General features: G+C 42.8%; 1 protein-coding gene across 1 annotated transcript; it reads right to left on the minus strand.

The window, feature by feature from the left end:
- Positions 1–306: 306 nt before the first annotated feature.
- On the minus strand, positions 307–18,281 carry LOC139386327 (lysosomal amino acid transporter 1 homolog). Its single transcript, XM_071131850.1, has 8 exons — positions 18,057–18,281; positions 17,499–17,864; positions 16,940–17,069; positions 14,482–14,569; positions 3,656–3,765; positions 3,377–3,472; positions 2,468–2,653; positions 307–2,333 (listed from the first exon to the last, which is right to left on the minus strand). The coding sequence occupies exons 2-8, from the start codon at positions 17,696–17,698 to the stop codon at positions 2,217–2,219; spliced, it is 927 nt and encodes a 308-aa protein (XP_070987951.1). The 5' UTR covers positions 17,699–17,864; positions 18,057–18,281; the 3' UTR covers positions 307–2,216.
- Between the last annotated feature and the right edge of the window lie 6,126 nt (positions 18,282–24,407).

A 24,407-nucleotide genomic window follows, 5' to 3' on the forward strand; every position in this document is an offset into this window, starting at 1 on the left:
TAGAAAGAGGAGTGGGAGGCCCCAGTGCACAACTGAGCAAGAGAACAAGTACATTTGAGTGTCTAGTTTGAGAAACAGACGCCTCACAAGTCATCAAGTGGCAGCTTCATTAAAACACCAGTCTCAACGTCAACAGTGAAGAGGCGACTCCAGGATACTAGTCTTATCTCGACTAACCCGTAGCCCCGCACATTGACTTGTTGCTGGTACCCCCATATATAGCCTCGTTATTGTTATTTTGTGTTACTTTTTAAACTTTAGTTTATTAAGCAAATATTTTCTTACTCTGCATTGTTGGTTAAGGGCTCGTAAGTAAGCATTTCACGGTAAAGTCGACACCTGTTGTATTCGGATCATGCAACAATTGTTTTTTGATTGGCTTTGATTTACATTTTCACCAGGCATGACTCCTATGTCACTGAGGGAGTTCTATTACACTGGCCTGGGTTGAACCGGGCAATGGCCTGTCACGTCATCAGGCGAAAGCGGGGAGGGAGGAGTGCAGTTCTCAAATCAAACAGTAATCTGGACCGCTCAATCATGTTGCCAACAAGGCAACATTGTCCAGAAACATACATATATTTTCTATCAAATAAAATGTTAGAATTTTCAAACTAGTTTTTATTGGGAAGGCAGATTTTTTTTATCAATAGCAATCACTTTAGCATTTGAAAACACATAATCCTACTCATTACACGTGCTTAATTACATCACTTTTGTTTTGTGCCGACTTCGCCGCCGGCCAGAGCGGGGCACCTGGCTCACACCCGGGAGGCAGCCTGGTTTCAAAAGGAATACAATCACTTTTCACCCAGTTCAAACAAGATGGGGTAACCCGGGTCAGATAAACAACCCCCCTCCCCCACCCCCACTGAAAGACGAGGTAGAGAACTCTGTGGTGTCAATCAACCAATCACAACCATGACAGACTAATAAAGTGCTGTGACCATCGGTAATCAGTAGCTCTATTCTCTCATCATGACTCCATGTTACCAAGTTATGGCACATCAACTTATAAAACAGTTCCTGGATACAACTACACAATAAGGGGTGAGAACACAATGCTCAAGGCTGTGACTGAATGCTGCCAAAAACCCTCCCTCCTCCTTCCTTCCTTCCATTATTTGTGGCCACTGAAAGGTAACATAACTGGGCCATAACGTAAGGAAAGGAGGATGTTTATCTAAAGGTTAGATTTCAGCCAAAGAACTGTCTGCTTTAAAAGCACCAGTGTGAAGACGTCAAACAGCCCTCCGACCTCCACTGCAACAACACATAAATATATGTAGATGCAAGGCACAGGATATCAGGCTTAACCCACTGCATATTCACAATCTAAACACTGTGTAACACTCCAAGCAATTTACCAACTACAACTTATATAGGGATTCAATTACAACGGAATCTGCTCCTACAACAAACCAAGGTGAACTATAACAAATTCACCACAAGTGAAAAATAGATTACTGTTGGTGCAGCCCACTACTTTGTGGCACATCAATAGTCAATGTGATACACTACCATTGGTGCAATGTATGATCTTTTTAAACCTACATACAGGAACAATCCCTGTTATGATTCCTTCTTGTACTGTTTACCTAGACGACAATGCTGTGTGAACAGTTCAGAGTGTATTGACGATCTTATCCTGGAAAACACAGGACCTCTAACCATTGACAAACATAGACTAGAGGAATGTGACACTGAGACACACCCTATAGGCCTTTAGTGTAATAAGAAAAACATAGGGAATAGATCATATGAGCCCCCTTACAAAGATATAGAGAATGGTTCTACTGAGATTACATTCCTCAAACATAAGACGCCCCCTTTAATTCACCTGGATTTAAATGGAGGGAACATTGGTGACCTATCACATTGGTTGGATTATTCTAGGTCTCCACTCAGCATTATGGAGACGATTTCTGGAAATCTCTTACTGTTCTCACTCTATAACTTCAATCATGTATTCTCACTCTAGAACTTCAATCAAGTATTCTCACTCTAGAACTTCAATCATGTATTCTCACTCTAGAACTTCAATCATGTATTCTCACTCTAGAACTTCAATCATGTATTCTCACTCTAGAACTTAAATCAAGTATTCTCACTCTAGAACTTCAATCAAGTATTCTCACTCTAGAACTTCAATCATGTGTTCTCACTCTAGAACTTTAATCATGTGTTCTAACGATACACCTTCATTCATGTGTTTTCTAGAATGTGGACAGTTCCTCCTCTTCACAGAGCAGAGGTTCTACTTCAGGAACGTTAATCTTCTTGCTGGTTTTAGCGGAGTGGTTCTTCCTATAGATGATGAACTGGGCGGTGACCTGGGAGAGTTAAGGCTCATTCAAACACACCACAACAAGTCAACAATATTCCAGAGACAAAAATAACACTTTCACTTCTTTATCCTTATCCCTTTTTTAGTGAAAGGATGATCTCGGAGAAAAAGAAAAGATACAAAGAAGTCTAGGAGGAGGACTCCCAGGCTGCCGATGAGCCAGGCCAGATGTTTGAGAATGAAGGCCTGTTTGGAGCCGGCCAGAGCTGGTAGAACCACAATGACACTGAGCCCGTAGGTCCCGTTGCCCATCATGGCCAGGGCAAACAGCATGTACGACGTGCCCTCTGTAGACTGTCGCTTAAACTGGAAACAACAGGGAGATGTTATCTTTTAGACCTCAAAACCAACAGAGAAAGTGAATTTAAACTGGAAACAACAGGGAGATGTTATCTTTTAGACCTCAAAACCAACAGAGAAAGTGAATTTAAACTGGAAACAACAGGGAGATGTTATCTTTTAGACCTCAAAACCAACAGAGAAAGTGAAGATTTAAGGCTTAGAGTCTTCAAAACATGTTATGTAGTTTAACCCCATTCTATTACTTCTTCATTTTAACTACTTTTTTGTTCAATTCAAAAATAATATTAGTTCCGAACATATTTTCACATTGTTTGACAATGTGTTAGTATGTATGATTTGTTTTTGGTAGGTCATGCATGCTCACAAAGACACTCAATATATAAAAATGTGTGTGTGTGTTTGTACTGTGCTCTCCCCCTCCCCCAAGGCCATCCTTAGGAACTATTATCACATTGGGAGTGACAGTGAGTTCTCTGCAGGAGCCACCAGTCCAGATGCTGTGACATCACTCAGTACAAAACACCAGTCTCTCACGCCTGGTTCTCATTTTTAAAAATCAAACAACAGCATTCCTTTTTCTCTTCTGGCCCCAACTACATTGAGCCTTCCTTTATCACCCCTTCCTTCCCCTCCTGTCACCCTCTTCCCTCTCACTCCTCATGTCCCCTAACCCTGCCATCCTGTCACATCTTACCTCCATAATCACACCCATAGACTGTCACTTACATTTTTGTAGAGCTGTGGAAAACGAGAGGAGAGGTAGAATATGGAGGCCACGTATCCACAGGCATAACCAGAGATCTCCACGCTGTTAGAGGCACTCTGAAGAGAGAGTCAGAGAGAGATATATATATTATTATATATTATCTACCTCACTTGCTTTGGCAATGTTAACACATGTTTCCCATGCCAATAAAGCCCTTGAATTGAAATATATAGGATGAGATACAACATGGGGTGATATCGCCTTCACACACACACACACACACACACACACACACACACCTCAGTGTTGGCAGAGGTGTTGTTGTCAGTGATGAACTTGGGGAGAATCAGCAGGGCCACAGTGGAAGCCCCACACCACAGGAAACACAACCACTTCAACATGGGGCGCTCTGGGAGAGGGAGACACACATGGGTCACACACACAGACGCACCCACAGTGTTGCTGTACCTCATGTTTTTTTTCTTTCTTTTTTATTTCACCTTTATTTAACCAGGTAGGCAAGTTGAGAACACCTTTATTTAACCAGGTAGGCAAGTTGAGAACACCTTTATTTAACCAGGTAGGCAAGTTGAGAACACCTTTATTTAACCAGGTAGGCAAGTTGAGAACAAGTTCTCATTTACAATTGCGACCTGGCCAAGATAAAGCAAAGCAGTTTGACACATACAACAACACAGAGTTACACATGGAGTAAAGCAAACATACAGTCAATAATACAGTATAAACAAGTCTATATACGATGTGAGCAAATGAGGTGAGATAAGGGAGGTAAAGGCAAAAAAAGGCCATGGTGGCAAAGTAAATACAATATAGCAAGTAAAACACTGGAATGGTAGATTTGCAGTGGAAGAATGTGCAAAGTAGAAATAAAAATAATGGGGTGCAAAGGAGCAAAATAAATAAATATAATAAATACAGTAGGGAAAGGGGTAGTTGTTTGGGCTAAATTATAGGTGGGCTATGTACAGGTGCAGTAATCTGTGAGCTGCTCTGACAGCTGGTGCTTAAAGCTAGTGAGGGAGATAAGTGTTTCCAGTTTCAGAGATTTTTGTAGTTCGTTCCAATCATTGGCAGCAGAGAACTGGAAGGAGAGGCGGCCAAAGAAATAATTGGTTTTGGGGGTGACCAGAGAGATATACCTGCTGGAGCGCGTGCTACAGGTGGGTGATGCTATGGTGGCCAGCGAGCTGAGATAAGGGGGGACTTTACCTAGCAGGGTCTTGTAGATGACATGGAGCCAGTGGGTTTGGCGACGAGTATGAAGCGAGGGCCAGCCAACGAGAGTGTACAGGTGGCAATGGTGGGTAGTATATGGGGCTTTGGTGACAAAACAGATGGCACTGTGATAGACTGCATCCAATTTGTTGAGTAGGGTATTGGAGGCTATTTTGTAAATGACATCGCCGAAGTCGAAGATTGATAGGATGGTCAGTTTTACAAGGGTATGTTTGGCAGCATGAGTGAAGGATGCTTTGTTGCAAAATAGGAAGCCAATTCTAGATTTAACTTTAGATTGAAGATGTTTGATGTGGGTCTGGAAGGTGAGTTTACAGTCTAACCAGACACCTAGGTATTTGTATTGTAGAGGTGACCGATTTCAGACACACTTTCTTCCCTGCAATCTGTACTGGAACTGTGTTGTATAGCTACCAACGTTAGCCTGCAATCTATACTGGAACTGTGTTGTATAGCTACCAACGTTAGCCTACAATCTATACTGGAATTGTGTTGTATAGCTACCAACGTTAGCCTGCAATCTATACTGGAACTGTGTTGTATAGCTACCAACGTTAGCCTACAATCTGTACTGGAACTGTGTTGTATAGCTACCAACGTTAGCCAGAAATCTATACTGGAACTGTGTTGTATAACTACCAACGTTAGCCTGCAACCTGTTGCCGTGTCTTTGGCTATGCCGGATTAAGTGATATGACATGCTATTCTATAAAATCCTTTCTCTGTAATTAATATTACTTGATTAAACTAATCATGTAATTGTAATTAACTAGAAAGTCGAGGCACCACGAAATAATGTTTCTAGAGCTGTTATCTTCTGAATAAACTCTTAAAGACCTGGTAATCTTTTACGTCAATACTTAATCATCACCTTGTTTAGTCTCATCTGAAAGTTGTAAATCTTCACGAACCCTGGCTAACAAGTTTAATCAGCAATACAAAATTGGGTTTAATTATTTATTAACTAAATATCCAACAAATCACACAGAATCTTATATATCGAATGGATCACACATTGATTACAAATTATGTCATAAATTAAACATCCCTGGTGGATGGAACAGATACACGTCTGGTTACACAAAGGGGGGGGTTGAGTGAAAGAGAAGGAAGACTTGAAGACTTGAGTAACAAAGGGAGATGCTGTGCTATCGTAAATACAGTATCTTATGCATTCTAAATAACCGTCCATTTGGAAAAGGAAAATGCAATAAATATTTACTCTGAGCTGCGCTTCAATAGGTTGGTGGTAGATAGAAGGCCGTGTTGCCCAACAGAGATCTTCCTTGTCCTTTGAAAGGTGTCTCTGGTTGTAAACGGAATACTTTGTAGTATCGTATTGTTTGTTAGTGCAGGTTCTTTGTCATTTCCTAGCCCATGTTTACAGTGGCCGCTGCTAACTCAACGGCTAGGAGGTATCACTTCTGGAGTGAATAATAGTTCAAAGTTCATACCATTCACAGCCAAAGCTCACGCTGAGGTTGGCTTAGTTCTGTAGTTGACATGTTAGTCCTTTTAACGTGGGACCGTCGTCCTCACGTCCTCGGAACAGTTTATAATCTGAACACTTTCAACATAGGACAGTCGCCCTAATGTCATCGAAACAGAAAGTTATATTTTCGTAAAGGGCTTATATAGTGGAGGGAGAGAAGGGTGTGTTTCATAGTTTTACAACCCATTTCTGTTCAGACTCTCTATGTTTAACATGTTTAAAGGCTATTCAAGAGTCCTTCTGTAGAGTCAAGAGAGAGGAAATAGAGAAAGGTATTCATGGGGGGTCATAAACCTTACCCACAGGCCAACGTCATGACACTATACTGGAACTGTGTTGTATAGCTACCAACGTTAGCCTGCAATCTATACTGGAACTGTGTTGTATAGCTACCAACGTTAGCCGATGCTGCTACCAACAGTACATGCAGAGACACTGCTTGCGTGCTCACCGCTGTGAGAGGATTTAAAGGGGGAGTGTGCTCTTGTTCACTTAGTTGAAAAATCCTTATAAGGACAGAGACATAGAAGCCCAGCTCGCCTAGCTGTCTGACAGTCTCAAATGGAAGTCGCTATTGAACGTTTTCAACCCTGCTGGAGCTGTGTTTATTTAGCTCTATTCAAGGACAAAGTGGACTGCCCGGACTTTTAACTGTTTGTTTGCAGAGGACTACAGGGGAAAGTGGCTATTCTTAGCAAACAAGTAGTGAATTTACACCAGCTACCGGGGAGTCCTACACACACTACTGGGGAATCCTACATCAGCAACTGGGGAGTCCTGCATCAGCTACTGGGGAGTCCTACACACGCTACTGGGGAGTCCTACACACGCTACTGGGGAGTCCTACACCAGCTACTGGGGAGTCCTACACACGCTACCGGGGAGTCCTACACACGCTACCGGGGAGTCCTACACACGCTACCGGGGAGTCCTACACACGCTACCGGGGAGTCCTACACACGCTACCGGGGAGTCCTACACACGCTACCGGGGAGTCCTACACACGCTACCGGGGAGTCCTGCACACGCTACCGGGGAGTCCTGCACACGCTACCGGGGAGTCCTACACACGCTACCGGGGAGTCCTACACACGCTACTGGGGAGTCCTACACCAGCTACTGGGGAGTCCTACACCAGCTACTGGGGAGTCCTACACACGCTACTGGGGAGTCCTACACACGCTACTGGGGAGTCCTACACCAGCTACTGGGGAGTCCTACACCAGCTACTGGGGAATCCTACACCAGCTACTGGGGAATCCTACACCAGCTACTGGGGAGTCCTACACACGCTACTGGGGAGTCCTACACCAGCTACCGGGGAGTCCTACACCAGCTACCGGGGAGTCCTACACCAGCTACCGGGGAATCCTACACCAGCTACTGGGGAGTCCTACACCAGCTACTGGGGAGTCCTACACCAGCTACTGGGGAGTCCTACACCAGCTACTGGGGAGTCCTACACACGCTACTGGGGAGTCCTACACACGCTACTGGGGAGTCCTACACACGCTACTGGGGAGTCCTACACCAGCTACTGGGGAATCCTACACCAGCTACTGGGGAATCCTACACCAGCTACTGGGGAGTCCTACACACGCTACTGGGGAGTCCTACACACGCTACTGGGGAGTCCTACACACGCTACTGGGGAGTCCTACACACGCTACTGGGGAGTCCTACACACGCTACTGGGGAGTCCTACACACGCTACTGGGGAGTCCTACACACGCTACTGGGGAGTCCTACACACGCTACTGGGGAGTCCTACACACGCTACTGGGGAGTCCTACACACGCTACTGGGGAGTCCTACACACGCTACTGGGGAGTCCTACACACGATACTGGGGAGTCCTACACACGCTACTGGGGAGTCCTACACACGCTACTGGGGAGTCCTACACACGCTACTGGGGAGTCCTACACACGCTACTGGGGAATCCTACACCAGCTACTGTGGAATCCACACCTGCCTACTTTTTCTTTCTCCTCTACTCCAGTAGCCGGACGCCACTCTGGCCTGGTGGAAGTGTCTCCGCCATGACGGCTCTCCACAGCCAACTGGACGTTTCTCGGCAGGGATCCCTCACCGAAGGTGTCTGCCTCTTCCCTGGAAAATGGAGTCAGTAAGCTGCTTCTGGATGACTTGGTGGATGTTCCTGTTCTTGATCTTATCAACCAGCCATAAAGATACGTCACTCACTGTGGAAGTCGAAAGCAGAGGCATCTGGCAATGGGGCCCTCATTGGTGATGGAAAGCCAGGACTGGACACAGACTTCAAACAGTTTCTTCGCCCTGGATCCAGAGGTTCCGGCACCTTCATCCCTGGGGGCTTCTGCTTCATGATCGGATTCGAAGGTGCCTTCGCCTTCGCCCTCTGTTCAGTTTCCTTCTCCTGTGGTTTCTAACTCGGTTTCAGATCTTCAGAGCTCCCCCTCATCGGACCGTGAGGGTGTCTGAGACTCCAACCCTCCATCAGCCATGATTGATTCTACAGCTGGGTAGGTCCATCATGGCCTCACCGCCCATCGATCCTCGGGGGGTATGCGAGGCCGCTCGAGGCTTAAGAGCGGCCGCACCTACTCAGCCTATGCACCAGCTGTCGTCATCAGCACCTCTATGGTAAGAAACATCTCGGTTCTCAGGGTAAAAACCTTGTGCTCTAGGGTAACACGAGTACAGGACATTACAACGCTGCTTCCCACCATTCTATGACAAATGCCGGGGCCTGACGCTGTGGTAGTCCATGTGGGGTCAAATGACATTAGCAGGGCTAACCGGGAATGCTGAAAATGTATTTTAAAATAACTAATTCTAGCTTCTTAAAGTTTCCAAAAAGCGGCCAATTATTTCAGGCCCGGTACCATCATTGGGTCACGGCTGTGAGAGATTCAGCAGGCTACTGGCATTATACATCTGGCTAAAAGACTACTGTAACTCTGTTGGCATAACTTATATAGATAAGATGCTCTACAAGAATGACAGTCCATCCATTTAATCTTGGCTCCTGGACTCTGTCCACGCATTTCAAGGCTGCGTTGAGAAAATGACTTATCAATGACCCAAGCCCTGCTCAGATAATCACTACCATTGTGTCACTGAGTTGTTGTAGTGCTGTAGAACAAAATGTACAATGTCCCAGGAGCGTTGGAAGTCCTAGTGTATGTAACCTAATTTATGTCCCTCTAAGTCCCCTGAACGCCTCTGTCGATCCTATAGCTATTGTATGCAGTAATCATATGTCTATGAACCAGAGTTATACTGTTACCACTGAGGCGTGTGTCCTAGTAGGAAGTCCACTGTGTGCAGCTCATTCTGTACTATCAGCTCCAACATACTGTAAATATCACTGGCATGTCAACTTCTGATAAGCCGATCATGTAAAACAATCAAGCATCTCAGAAAGGTGCTAAAAAATAGCCCACATTAACGTACAAGTATTTGGACACCCCTTCAAATGAGTGGATTTGGCTATTTCAGCCACACCCGTTGCTGACAGGTGTATAAAATCGAGCACACCGCCATGCACTTGCCATAGACAAACATTGGCAGTAGAATGGCCTTACTGAAGAGCTCAGTGACTGTCAACGTGGCACAGTCATAGGATGCCACCATTCCTACAAGTCTGTTCGTCAAATGTCTGCCCTGCTAGAGCTGCCCCAGTCAACTGTAAGTGCTGTTGTTGTGAAGTGGAAAAGTCCAGGAGCAACAACAGCTCAGCCGCAAAGTGGTAGTCCACACAAGCTCACAGAACAGGACCGCCGAATTCTGAAGCGCATAGCGCAGAAAATTGTCTGTCTTCGGTTGCAACGCTCACTACCGAGTTCCAAACTGCCTCTGGAAGCAACATAAGCACAAAAACTGTTCATCGGGAGCTTCATGAAATTGTTTTCCATGGCCGAGCAGCCGCACACAAGTCTTAGATCACCATACGCAATGCCAAGCATCGTCTAGAGTGGTGTTAAGCCCGCCGCCATTGGACTCTGGAGCAGTGGAAACGCGTTCTCTGGAGTGATGACTCACGGACAAGTCTGGGTTTGGCGGATGCCAGGACAACTCTACCTGCCTGAATGCATAGTGCCCCCTGTAAAGTTTGGTGGAGGAGGAATAATGGTCTGGAGTTGTTTTTTATGGTTTGGGCTAGGCCCCTTAGTTCCAGTGAAGGGAAATCTTAAGGCTACAGCATACATTCAGTTTGACATTCTAGATGATTCTGTGCTTCCAACTTTGTGGCAACAGAGCTTGACTGGCCTGCACAGAGCCCTGACCTCAACCCCATCAAACACCTTTGGGATGAATTGGAACGCCGACTGCGAGCCAGGCCTAATCGCCCAACATGAATACCTGACCTCACTAATACTCATGGCTGAATGGAAGCAAGTTCCTGCAGAAATGTTCCAACATCTAGTGGAAAGCCTTCCCAGAGGAATGGAGGCTGTTATAGCAGCAAAGGGCGGACCAACTCCATATTAATACCCATCATTTTCGAATGAGATGTTTGATGAACAGGTGTCCACATACTTTGGTCATGTAGTGTATATAGCCTAAGGAACAAATCAAATCAAATTTAATTTGTCACATGCGCCGAATACAACAGGTAGACCTTACAGTGAAATGCTTACTTACAAGCTCTTAACCAACAATATATTTAAGGAAAAAAAATCTAAATAAAATTCAAATTTAACAAATAATTAAGGAGCAACAATAACAATAAGGAACAAGTTTCATGAAATCGATAACTTGCTATTAACAATTGACACTCATATATACTGACCATCTCTGAAACTCACTTAGATAATACCTTTGATGATACAGTGGTTGCAATACATGGTTATAACATCTACAGAAAATACAGAAATGCCAACGGTGGTGTTGTGGTCTATATTCAGAGCCACATTCTAGTAAAGCTTAGAGAGGATCTCATGTCAAGTAATGTTGAAGTAATATGGCTACAGGTTCATCTGCCTCACCTAAACCCCATTCTTGTAGGAAGCTGCTATAGACCACCAAGTGCTAACAGTCAGTATTCGTTATAAGTCAACCTACCAGCGTGTTTACGAACAGCACAGGAATGAAATCCACATGTATTTATTACGTCTTTACTAATGCTGCAGAAATCTGCTGTAAAGCAGTTTCCAAATCCATCTGATCACAATATGGTATCCATAGCTAGGAAAACCAAAGTTCCAAAGGCTGGACCAAATATTGTGTGTATAAGAGGTCCTACAAGAGGTTTTGTAGTAATTCCTATGTTGATGATGTAAATAATATTTTCTGGTCTGTGGTGTGTAATGAGGAGCAACCAGACGCCGCACTTGAAATATTTAAGAAATGGCGTACACCAGTTACTAGTAACTATAGCACTATAAAAACTGTTACATCCCAAAGGATTGATGAGGATTTGAAAAATGTTATGGTTGAGGGGGATGAGGCAAAACGAATGACAAATAAGTCTGACTGCATAACTGATTGACAAAACTACTGCAAATTGAGAAATCAAGTGACTAAACAGAACAATAAAAAAAAAAAAAAGCTATACTATGAAACAAAGATAAATTATATGAAGAAGTATAGTAAAAAGCTTTGGAGCACCTTAAATAAAAATGTTGTACAAAAGGCAAAAAGCTCCATCATTCATTGAATCAGATGGCTCATTCACTGTAAAACCCACAAATATTGCCAACTACTTTAATTATTTTTTTAATTGGCAAGATTAGCAAATTAAGGCATGACATGCCAGCAGCAAACGCTGAATCTACACATACAAGTATATCTGACCAAGTTATGAAATACAAGCATTGTAATTTAGAATTCTGTAAAGTGAGTGTGGAAAATATGAAAAAATATTGTTGTATATCAACAATGACAAGCCACCCGCGTCGGACAACTTGGATGGAAAATTACTGAGGATGATAGACAATATTGACAATCCTATTTGCCATCTCTTCAATCTAAGCTTACAAAAAAGTGTGCACCCTCAGGCCTGGAGGGAAGCAAAAGTCGTTCCTCTACCCAAGAATAGCCGACCAATCAGCCTGTTACCAACCCTTGGTAAACTTTTGGAAAAAATTGTGTTTGACTGGATACAATGCTATTTTACAGTAAATAAATTAACAACAGACTTTCAGCACGCTTATAGTGAAGGGCATTCAACATGCATGGCACTTATACAAATGACGGATGATTGGCTGAGAGAAATTGATAATACAAATATTTTGGGAGCCGTTTTGTTTGTCTTCAGTGCAGCTTTTGACATTATCAATCATAGTATGCTGCTGGAAAAACTTAGGATGTAATGGCTTTACGACTCCTACTATATTGTGAATTGAGAGTTACCCGTCTAACAGAACACAGAGGGTTTTTCTTTAATCTTTAATGGTAGCCTTTCCAACATAATCCAGGTAGAATCAGGAATTCCCCAGGGCAGCTGTCTAGGCCCCTTACTTTTTTCAATCTTTATTAATGACATGACTCTGAGTAAAGCCTGTGTGTCTATGTATGCGAATGACTCGACACTATACACGTCAGATACTACAGCGAGTGAAATCACTGCACCACTTAACAAAGAGCTGCAGTCAGTTTCAGAATGGGTGGCAATAAATAAGCTGGTCCTAAATATTTCAAAAACTAAAATAATTTTATTTTGAACAAATCACTCACTAAACCCTAAGCCTCAGCTGAATCTTGTAATGAATAATGTGGAAATGGATTGTAAATTGTCATGGTTAAAACACATTGATGCAACATTAGCTAAGATGGGGAGAGGTCTGTCCATAATAAAGCGCAGCTCTACCTTCTTAACAACAATATCAAGAAGTCAGGTCCTACAGGCCACAGTTTTGTTGCAATAAAGAGGGACTTGGTCAAATTACAACTGGCCCAGAACAAGGCAGCACGGCTGGCCCTTAAATGTACACAGAGCTAACATTAATAATATGCATGTCAATCTCTCATAGCTCAATGTAGAGGAGAGATTGACTACACGGAACTCTATTCCACATCAAGTAACTCACGCAGCACGCACTCCTCTTCCCTGTAACTATTCCCCAGGTCATTGCTGTAAATGAGAATGTGTCCTCAGTCAACTTACCTGGTAAAAAAAAGGTTTAATAAAATATTTTAAAAAAGCAGTAAAATATATATTTTAAACGATACAAATACACCTTATGGAAAAGCGAGGACTGGGAAAAGTCACACACACAGGTACAAACACACATAACATACACACTACTATACACACAGGTACAAACACACATAACATACACACTACTATACACACAGGTACAAACACACATAACATACACACTACTATACACACAGGTACAAACACACATAACATACACACTACTATACACACAGGTACAAACACACATAACATACACACTACTATACACACAGGTACAAACACACATAACATACACACTACTATACACACAGGTACAAACACACATAACATACACACTACTATACACACAGGTACAAACACACATAACATACACACTACTATACACACAGGTACAAACACACATAACATACACACTACTATACACACAGGTACAAACACACATAACATACACACTACTATACACACAGGTACAAACACACATAACATACACACACAAACACACATAACATACACACTATTCACACACTATACACTGGATTGTGTGTTGTAGTAGTGTAGGGGCCGGAGGGCACACACTTAATGTATTGTGAAATCTGTTCTAAAATGTATTTTAAATGTTTATCATAATGTATACTACTGCCTTAATATATGCTGGACCCCAGGAAGAGTAGCTGCTGCCTTGGCAGGAACTAATGGGGATCCATAATAAATGCAAATACCTGTTAGATACCGGAGTTATGGAGAAAGTGGGGAAGGACCTCCCTCTCTCGGTTTTAATTGACCCACATAGCCACACACAAACACACGCACTTGTACTGTTAAGTAATCCAATATGTCTTCCTTTTGTTTTACAGCCCTCAGCTGCAAACTGGACTGACAAAGGAGCTTTACAATGTGAGAATTTGTCAGTCATCAACTTTTAGTGGGAACTATTTTACTTGAAAACACACACACACACACACACACACACACACACACACACATACACACACACACACACACACACACACATTAGGCATGGATAACTTGGCATAGCTGTTAGCATTGTCACAAAGGTATACATGTAACACAGAATGTGAGTACACAGACTGCACCCTCAGAATTACACTTACAATGGAAATATGAACCTACAGCACTCTCACTACAATGCAAGGAGCAATGCTGATTCTCACACATACACAACCATGGCATTCTATTGTGTTTCCTTATTGGGCGGACAGTGTAATATTGTGATCCGGCAGGCCTTACTTTTAGATGAGTTGTTCTTTATCTTGTAGTAGAGGAACTGGGAGATGAGCAGGAGATCAGTGAAGATGTAGAACACTACTGTCACAATCTGAGAGAGAGAGAAATGAGGTGGAAACTGAGCTCCACTTTCTAACATCCTGCCCAATGTATGACCATATTAGAGACATATTTCCCTCAGATTACACAGATCCACAAAGAATTCGAAAACAAATCCAATTTTGATAAACTCCCATATCTACTGGGTGAAATTCCACAGTGTGCCATCACAGCAGCAAGATTTGTGACCTGTTGCCACAAGAAAAGGGCAACCAGTGAAGAACAAACACCATTGTAAATACAACCCATATTTATGCTTATTTATTTTCCTTAACCATTTGTACATTGTTACAACACTGTATATACAGTGGGGCAAAAAAGTATTTAGTCAGCCACCAATTGTGCAAGTTCTCCCACTTAAAAATACGAGAGAGGCCTGTATTTCATCATAGGTACACTTCAACTATGACAGACAAAATGAGGAAAAAAATCCAGAAAATCACATTGTAGGATTTTTAATGAATTTATTTGCAAATTATGGTGGAAAATAAGTATTTGGTCTCAATACTTTGTTAAATACCCTTTGTTGGCAATGACAGAGGTCAAACGTTTTCTGTAAATCTTCACAAGGTTTTCACACACTGTTGCTGGTATTTTGGCCCATTCCTCCATGCAGATCTCCTCTAGAGCAGTGATGTTTTGGGGCTGTTGCTGGGCAACACGGACTTTCAACTCCCTCCAAAGATTTTCTATGGGATTGAGATCTGGAGACTGGCTAGGGCACTCCAGGACCTTGAAATGCTTCTTACGAAGCCATTCCTTCGTTGCCCGGGCGGTGTGTTTGGGATCATTGTCATGCTGAAAGACCCAGCCACATTTCATCTTCAATGCCCTTGCTGATGGAAGGAGGTTTTCACTCAAAATCTCACGATACATGGCCCCATTCATTCTTTCCTTTACACGGATCAGTCGTCCTGGTCCCTTTGCAGAAAAACAGCCCCAAAGCATGATGTTTCCACCCCCATGCTTCACAGTAGGTATGGTGTTCTTTGGATGCAACTCAGCATTCTTTGTCCTCCAAACACAATGAGTTGAGTTTTAACCAAAAAGTTTTATTTTGGTTTCATCTGACCATATGACATTCTTCCAATCTTCTTCTGGATCATCCAAATGCTCTCTATCAAACTTCAGATGGGCTTGGACATGTACTGGCTTAAGCAGGGGGACACGTCTGGCACTGCAGGATTTGAGTCCCTGGCGGTGTAGTGTGTTACTGATGGTAGGCTTTGTTACTTTGGTCCCAGCTCTCTGCAGGTCATTCACTAGGTCCCCCCGTGTGGTTCTGGGATTTTTGCTCACCGTTCTTGTGATCATTTTGACCCCACGGGGTGAGATCTTGCGTGGAGCCCCAGATCGAGGGAGATTATCAGTGGTCTTGTATGTCTTCCATTTCCTAATAATTGCTCCCACAGTTGATTTCTTCAAACCAAGCTGCTTACCTATTGCAGATTCAGTCTTCCCAGCCTGGTGCAGGTCTACAATTTTGTTTCTGGTGTCCTTTGACAGCTCTTTGGTCTTGGCCATAGTGGAGTTTGGAGTGTAACTGTTTGAGGTTGTGGACAGGTGTCTTTTATACTGATAACAAGTTCAAACAGGTGCCATTAATACAGGTAACGAGTTGAGGACAGAGGAGCCTCTTAAAGAAGAAGTTACAGGTCTGTGAGAGCCAGAAATCTTGCTTGTTTGTAGGTGACCAAATACTTATTTTCCACCATAATTTGCAAATAAATTCATTAAAAATCCTACAATGTGATTTTCTGGATTTTTTTTCTCATTTTGTCTGTCATAATTGAAGTGTACCTATGATGAAAATTACAGGACTCTCATCTTTTTAAGTAGGAGAACTTGCACAATTGGTGGCTGACTAAATACTTGTTTTGCCCCACTATATAATTTGACATTTGTAATGTCTTTATTGTTTTGAAACTTCTGTATGTGTAATGTTTACTGTTAATATACAAAAGTGAAATAAACAATAAAAATTATCTACCTCACTTGCTTTGGCAATGTTAACACATGTTTCCCATGCCAATAAAGCCCCTTGAATTGAATTGAGAGAGACAGAGAAAGAGAGAACAATAACATTTGATTGACAGTGGCACCCTCTGCTGGTAAGCATATAGGCAAGGGTCAGGGAAAAGTTAAAAGGAAAACATGCCTTTGGGATAGAATGTAAATGCAGTGACACCAACTCCATTGTGCTTCAATGCAGCAGCTATTCAATGCAGCAGCTATACAATGCATCAGGGCATGCCTGGGCAGAAAGTGATATAGTAATCAAACCAATAATTCCCTTATGCCTCTGCCCATACTCATACTTTGCAGATAAGACCAAGTTGAAGTTGTGCCTTTTGTTAGATACCTGGATGGGCAGCTGGCTGGTCAGGACGCAGCCTATTAGACTGCTGAGGTCCCCACTGAAGAGGAAGAGCAGAAAGCCAAACGACATGGCCTCCTCCACTTTACCATTGCGATAAGCCTCATAGATTTGTCTGGGGGGGGGGGGAGAGCCAACAAGATATTAAATGGAGGCAGAGAAGGGGTAAGAAAAGGAGAGTGATGTGGCATGTAAACAGATACTTGGATTAGATCTCTTGGATTAGAGGTCTCATAAACTGGTTTTGCAGAGCCACACAGACTCTCTCTCATTGCTATGGTAATACATCAATAATGGGCTAATTCATCTGTCATTGGAGGTCAGAGAAACGTTGATCACAACATCTGTGATAATTTATTTGAATTAGTATTGTAAAGACAATATACTTTTTCCCTATATAACGCCTTCCCACTGCAGCAGTGGAAAACTTACGGTAGACAGCAAGAAACAGAACATTGAAACTTACGGTAGAGTAGACAGCAAGAAACAGAACATTGAAACTTACGGTAGAGTAGACAGCAAGAAACAGAATATTGAAACTTACGGTAGAGTAGACAGCAAGAAACAGAACATTGAGATCAGCCCGATGACTACGCTCCAGTATTCCCACACATTATCCACGCATTGCTCGAACAGATAGAGGATCCAGGGCGTCCCATTAGAGCACAGTGGTCGACCCAGCACCGGGGAAGTCAGGTTAGCAGCCACGTTTGCAATCCTTCCCGGGAAGCGGGCGTGGGCCATGGGGGCGTCCCACCTTCAGTCCCTCTGCCTCCGTGGAAGAATCCGAGCGCGATGATGTGGAACTTTTCGTTTGTTGACACAAAACGCCCTCGAGCCCACCATCGGATGCACCACACCTAGGCTACAGGCGTGTGGCGCTTTCCGAAATAGATATAATTTGATCAATCTGCAAGGCAATATACATGACCATGGATAGAATTACGAATTGGCAGTGGAGATTAGGAGGAGTGGTGTCGGGAGAAGTAAGAAATTAAATGCATTGTTACTGCTCTTTTGGTTTCAGCAACAAAATGCAACTCTGATACAATGTTGATACTTTGTTACGTTGTCAACAAAGCAAATGCAGCTCATCTCTCACCTGGTGTGTTGATTTATCGACCTTCGTGTTACTGTGCGACGGCTCTCCATCTCAACACGGCTGTCGTGATGATTTGATTGAGCGATATATTCCGCTTGTCTATTTAATTTCCTATTAATTTTATTGTATTGTAATATATAAATTCATGTTGCCTATTCCTGTCCTCCGGAATGGCATCAAATTCCATTATTTCACTTCCGCATTTTCTGGCAAAAACAGAGAACTGAGAACCACAAGAATAAGGATTTAGCACCATCTGCTGGGTGTTATGCAGTGGTGTGATAAGCACCCTACAGAGAGCCAACGTCCAGCCCATAACTAATTGAGTTGAAGTCTTTTCATTATCATTAACTTGGATAAATTCAGGGTAGCCTACAACCTATTATAGTTTGGAGAACGTTATTTGTCATTTTACATATTCTGTTGGTTTGTCTAATAGGCTATATGCATATCATTATAGTCAATAGGCTATATGCATATCATTATAGTCAATAGGCTATATGCATATCATTATAGTCAATAGGCTATATGCATATCATAGTCAATAGGCTATATGCATATCATAGTCAATAGGCAACCTCAACAGTTGCTTTGCTCTTGTCCACCTCTAGTCCACCAGACTCCTTTAAAAAAAAATATGTTTACCCCTTTTTCTCCCCAATTTCATGGTATCCAATTGTTAGTACAGTTTTGTCTCATCGCTGCATCTCCGTACAGACTCGGGAGAGGCAAAGGTCGAGAGCCGTACTTCCTCCATAACACAACCCAACCAAGCCGCACTGCTTCTTGACACAATGCCCACTTAACCCTTAAGCCAGCCGCACCAATGTGTCAGAGGAAACACCATACACCTAGTGACCATGTCAGCATGCACTGCGCTCGACCTGCCACAGGAGTCGCTAACCCGGACGACGATGAGACAATTGTGCGCCGCCACATGGGTCTCCCGGTCGCAGCAGGCTGCGACAGAGCCTGGACTCGAAACCAGAATCTCTAGTGTCACAGCTAGCACTGCGATGCAGAGCCTTAGACCACTGCGCCATTCGGGAGGCCCGTTGTCCACCAGATTCCTGAAGACCATGCAAGACCCTGGCCCCAGCAGACACCACCACAAGAAAACCCAAGGATTCATCTGACGCTCTTCTTCTCCTGGTGGGAAGCAATACCTCACTCATGTTTCAGTGCCAGCTGGTGGAGGGAGAGATGGGGAGGATGTGTTAAAAAACCTGGTCTAAAGTCCCAGATAGATACGCGTTTCGACTGCATCCGACTCATTGGACTCACCTGGACTCCTTCACTTTGTTGATTTCCCCTTCTTTATCTGTCTGTTCCTCAGTTTGTTCCCCTTGCATTGATGTCGTTACGTTTTCCCCTGTCCAGACGCTGTCCTTGTTAGTTTCTTGTCTGTTATCCATTAAATGTTCACACCCTGTACTTGCTTCTCCTCTCCCAGCGCCGGTCCTTACAGAGAGATCTAGTTAATGAGTTGCAAAGGGGTTTGTCATCAAAGGTAAACAGTTCTCTCTAATTGTCACCTCTGTTACCTGTGATACTCCAGCTAGAGTTATCATCAAGACGATTAAGTCCCACACTGGGTATTCAGGTTGGGATAAATGCATCCAAGGAGATGTCTATGTTGCCATTTTCATTCTCTCATTTGTGCAGCACTTTAGTCAATTGTATGGTCCTCCAGTATGTGGTTTACAACATTCATGGCCTAACCCATGTTTGTGAGGATGTCAAGTTAATTAAAAGCATTGAATTTAATGAAAATGTGCAAAAATAGGTGAAGTTACCATATCAACGCAATGTTGATGTTGTTCCTCTCCCTCACAGGAAGTAGAAAAGTGTCACAGGCTAGAGCAGCGGTTCCCAATCTAGGGGTCGCAACCCATTTGGGTCGCCCAATGTGAAAATGGGGTTGTGGGAGAATTTCCAAAATCCCTAAGAAAAGAAAATATATACAAAAAAATATATGTATTATAATATCGTCTTTGTATCTCAAAATTATTGTAATGTGGTTAACCGTAAAAACCTTTCAAAAATTATTAAAATCTAAAAGATTAGATTCAACCGGAGAGCGCCCATAGATCATGGGAAAGGGCCGCACTTGACCGTTGCACTTGAATAATTCCCACAGTGAATGGCTAAGCCTGCAACACTATAAAACCACCCACTATTGAAGAGACTTTGATATTACTGTCCGCAATTGATATGGTGAAAACAATGTGTGGGGAGGCAGAGGGACAGAAACTCACAACAATACCTTTGTCAGATAACACTGTTAAACGAAGAATGTATGCTCTGACTGAATGACTCAAAAACTCCCCAGCTTATGCTCTCCAAATGGACAATAGCTGTGAAGGCCGAGATGACCATGAATTGACTTTTGTCGGGGGATTCTAGTCATGAGGACATATTGTTCTGTCTCACGATTCCCGAGTATGAAACGGCATAGGGGATGTTCAGTGTGCTGCGTGGCTATTTTGACGAACAACAGATTCCATATGGCATCGAATGATGGCTTTTGCACAGATAGGGCTCCATCTATGGTGGGACGGCGGGCATTCCTCTGCACTCTTGTTATGAATGTATCTCCCTCTGCCATATGGAAGAGAGAAACTGGCAGCAAAAGAGCTGAGCACAGAACTCTGAGATATACTGCAGTATGTAACTTCAATTGTAAACTACATCAAACCACATCTACATCGCTCAATTCTCAAATGTTGTAATTCACAATGGATGTAAAAAAAAACAGACTTGGTTGACTTTCTGTGTAAGGAAAAGAAAATAACAGAAAACAGCATCAGTAAGTGTCCAAAAATAGTGATGACTGCTCACCTCCAATGCTTGAAAGAGCACTTTGGGTCAGAGTTTTGGTTCCTGACTCAAAGGGAATAAACCCTGCGGGGAACTGGGAACTCTGACAACTCCGACTTCCGTGTTTAATGCGTTCAAGAAAACTGGGAACTTGTAAAGAAACGAGCTCCGACTGGGAAAAATAGTTTTGAATAGTCATCCAACTCCGAATTCCAACTCGGGAATTCGGACCTATTTCTTGAGCTCCGATTTCCGACCTAAAGATCACTGACGTCATGATTTGACGTCGTATTTTTAAGAGTTCCCAGTTGCCTTGAAAGCACCATAAAACTCATGGTAGGCTACCAGTTGCCTGTGTGAAGCTAACCAAATATCGATCCAGGTTGGATGTGACAGCAGAGATGAGGTGCGCACTGTTGACCACGCCCCTTGACTTTGAGGAGCTTGGACACGACATGCGTCAAGCCACACCCATCTCATAAACGGTGGTGAGATAAGATACATTAATTATGTCAGACTAATTTTCAATGGACTGTCATAGCTCCACATTAAAATGATGTGATGGTGAGTTGTGAAGACAATCAGAAATACTTTTAGACTGTTTTTCAATTGCCTGCCATAGCCCCAAATAAAAAAGTAAACATTGGCTGTTAATTACATATTTGTTTTCATATGGTTGGGGTCGCGAGAATTTTTATATATCAAAATGGGGTCGTGGGCCGAAAAAGTTTGCGAATCCCTGGGGTAGAGTATTGTAGAATTAGGATTATCTTTAAACATTTATTCATAATTTTCCCCAAAAGCCCTTTACAAAGTTGTTGAATTTATGAAGAGAAATGAAAATGGAGATGTGGAGATGTGGAGGTGGAGTCGGTGATGAATGGCGTGTGCATGTGGCCATTCTTTAAACGGAAGATACTGGAATCAGCTCTGAAGTTTTGAATGAGGGAGACACCTGCAGTAGTTAAGATTAGCGACTGCATCGCTTTGGTAATGAACATCCTTCTGTCTCAGGACAAGGCTTATGTTAATTATTGGGAGTATGAACACACATAGTATTTCTTTAACTACCCTATTCAATCTTGTGAGCTTGGAATATATGTGGTAACCAACCACTATCCGAATCTAAAAAGCATTGAACTTAATGAAAATGTACAGAAGTATCTCAAGTGACGGAGACAACTGCTGCGAGAGGGGTATATTTTAGGGTGGAGAATGGTATGTGCCACCTGGTGGAGGGAGAGATGGGGAGGATGTGTTCATTTGACACTGAGGATAGACACATCTTCCCTTTCAACACACAGGTAGACTTCTCAGGGATTGTTATTATTAATAAATTGTTCTTACTTGAATAACTGATGGTGTGCTTTGTTAAAATGTTGAAATAGAATGTTCCCGAATAGCAGATTAGATTTTTGAATTATTTTATATAATTTTAGCGTTTGAAGCCAACTGGTGACCCCAACTGGTGACCCCCATCCCTACTTACACTGGGCACACAAAAACGTGCAAAAATCGGATATTAAATACAGAAAAACAATGAATCCCATGAACATCAGAGGGCTTCCCATGGGAAGGGGAAACAGTAATTAAATGGATAGTTCAACCAAATGTTTTTACCCTGTAAACTGTCTATGGACCATATATAACAGCAGTCCATGCTTTTGTTGTTGTTGTTTATCTGGCTAACATTTTAAAATGCTCACCTTTTAGCATTTGTGGCACTAATCCAATTCTAGTCAATGTTACTTATTTTAGAAATATTTATGGGCTTTTGTGGGCTACACTTCATGTTCCCTGTTGCAACTTGTAATAAACCAGATTTTTTTGGTTTGACTTCATCTGCTCTCTTCTCTTTTAAGTACAGTATTTAATAGCAGAGTATCTGAAAACAATTTGGGAAGTAGAGTTGTTTTAATGCTGGATTAGCTGGTTTAATGCTGGTTTATCTGGTTTAATGTTGGTTTAGCTGGTTTATTGTAGCCTGCATCTTGTCCATATTTGGACTGGGGACCTAGGCGGGAAGTCAGCCATACCTTTGTGCAGTATGTGGGCCAGACCTGGGGCGCATCTTTCTGTTTTACAATAATTTGTTTCAGATCTGGGCCATACCTTCAACAATTAATCATTCCATAATGTGTGGGTCAGAGCGGGGTCACACCATTCTAATTTGATGGTTTACAGTGTGTGGGCCAGATCTGTGCCTGACATTTTAAATCTGATGGTAATGCAGTATGTATACCAGTTTTGGCCAAGGGACACAGGCATATACCTGGCCCAGAAAATAACACAAAGTATGTAGCCCACAGTTGCCGGAATCATTTAGCTAACATAGTCTAAAGGCCTATAGACAAGTGCACTTTTAGTCATTGATAATGTCTAACGTGTAATGGATTTATAAACCGTTTATAAACTAGTTTTACTATATAATATAATCTGGTACAAATTGTCCAAATTCCCTGGGAATGGATGAACAAATCCACCTGTTGCCCCGAGCGCGAATCTTTACCACCGGATGGCGCGCTTTTCACAGCGCACGAGGACTGTAGTGAGGAGAAAATGTCTCGTGGGACCGCGCGTGAAGTCTATACGTTTAGTCGGTTTTTAACGGATTTTAAAAGGCTTCTTTCTTTCCCCCACAAAACTGACTGACTTCTACAGAATAAAGGGTGAGCGATTTAAAATGTTATTACCGGGATTTGTGCCGTTGTTGTTGTTTAGTAATGCCCGGTTAAACACGATAGCATACCATGGAAATGTGTGACATCTCTTGCTATGTCGGAAAAGTTTAAGGACACGGAGTGTGTGTCATCAAATGGATATTATAGAGGTCAACAATCATACATAAAGGTCTGTAAATGTGGAATTGTTGAATGATAATGTAACAAAACTCCTGTAACGAAAAATGCTGGTCCATATGGAGGGAAACAAGTACATCCAGACAGAGGCGCCGGGTTTGTTTTGTAATTAGACGGCGCATTTGTATACTAGGCCATTTGAGAGAACATCGATATAATGGTGTAAATGATATGACCTACCATTTCTATTGTATATATCTAATGTTTTAAGTGTTTTTTAAAAACATTTTTAATGCGGAATGATGCTTGCGTTTCCATGGGTGTTATTTGCACCCCTCTCTCTTTCGCTGTCACTGTTGCCTGAGTGTCCCATTCTCATTTTTCTAGCGAGACCTAAAGGGCTCCATGCCATAGCTATGGAATGCCTCTCAGCCTCTGACATGGGAAGCTGAGGTGCATTACCTGACATGGGGAATGAACCATCCTGTGTTGTGTCATGCAGAGTTTCTGCGTCCCCTCTCCTGAGTGGCTGGCTCACATTCCAGTCTCTGCTCCTCAAGGTCATGGAGTTCTGAGCAGTGGAGTGGAGAGGGACACATTGCAGAGTGCACTCTACATTAGAGCACCAGCAGTGCTCAAAACTGTCTAGGTTTACCATACATACTTCTGCTTTTAGGCTAAGCTGCAGCCTGGACAATAACTGCCAACTGTCGAATCCAGAGGCTTAAATAAT

The sequence above is a fragment of the Oncorhynchus clarkii genome, chromosome 27 (assembly GCF_045791955.1).
Source record: "Oncorhynchus clarkii lewisi isolate Uvic-CL-2024 chromosome 27, UVic_Ocla_1.0, whole genome shotgun sequence".
Lineage (NCBI taxonomy): Eukaryota > Metazoa > Chordata > Actinopteri > Salmoniformes > Salmonidae > Oncorhynchus > Oncorhynchus clarkii.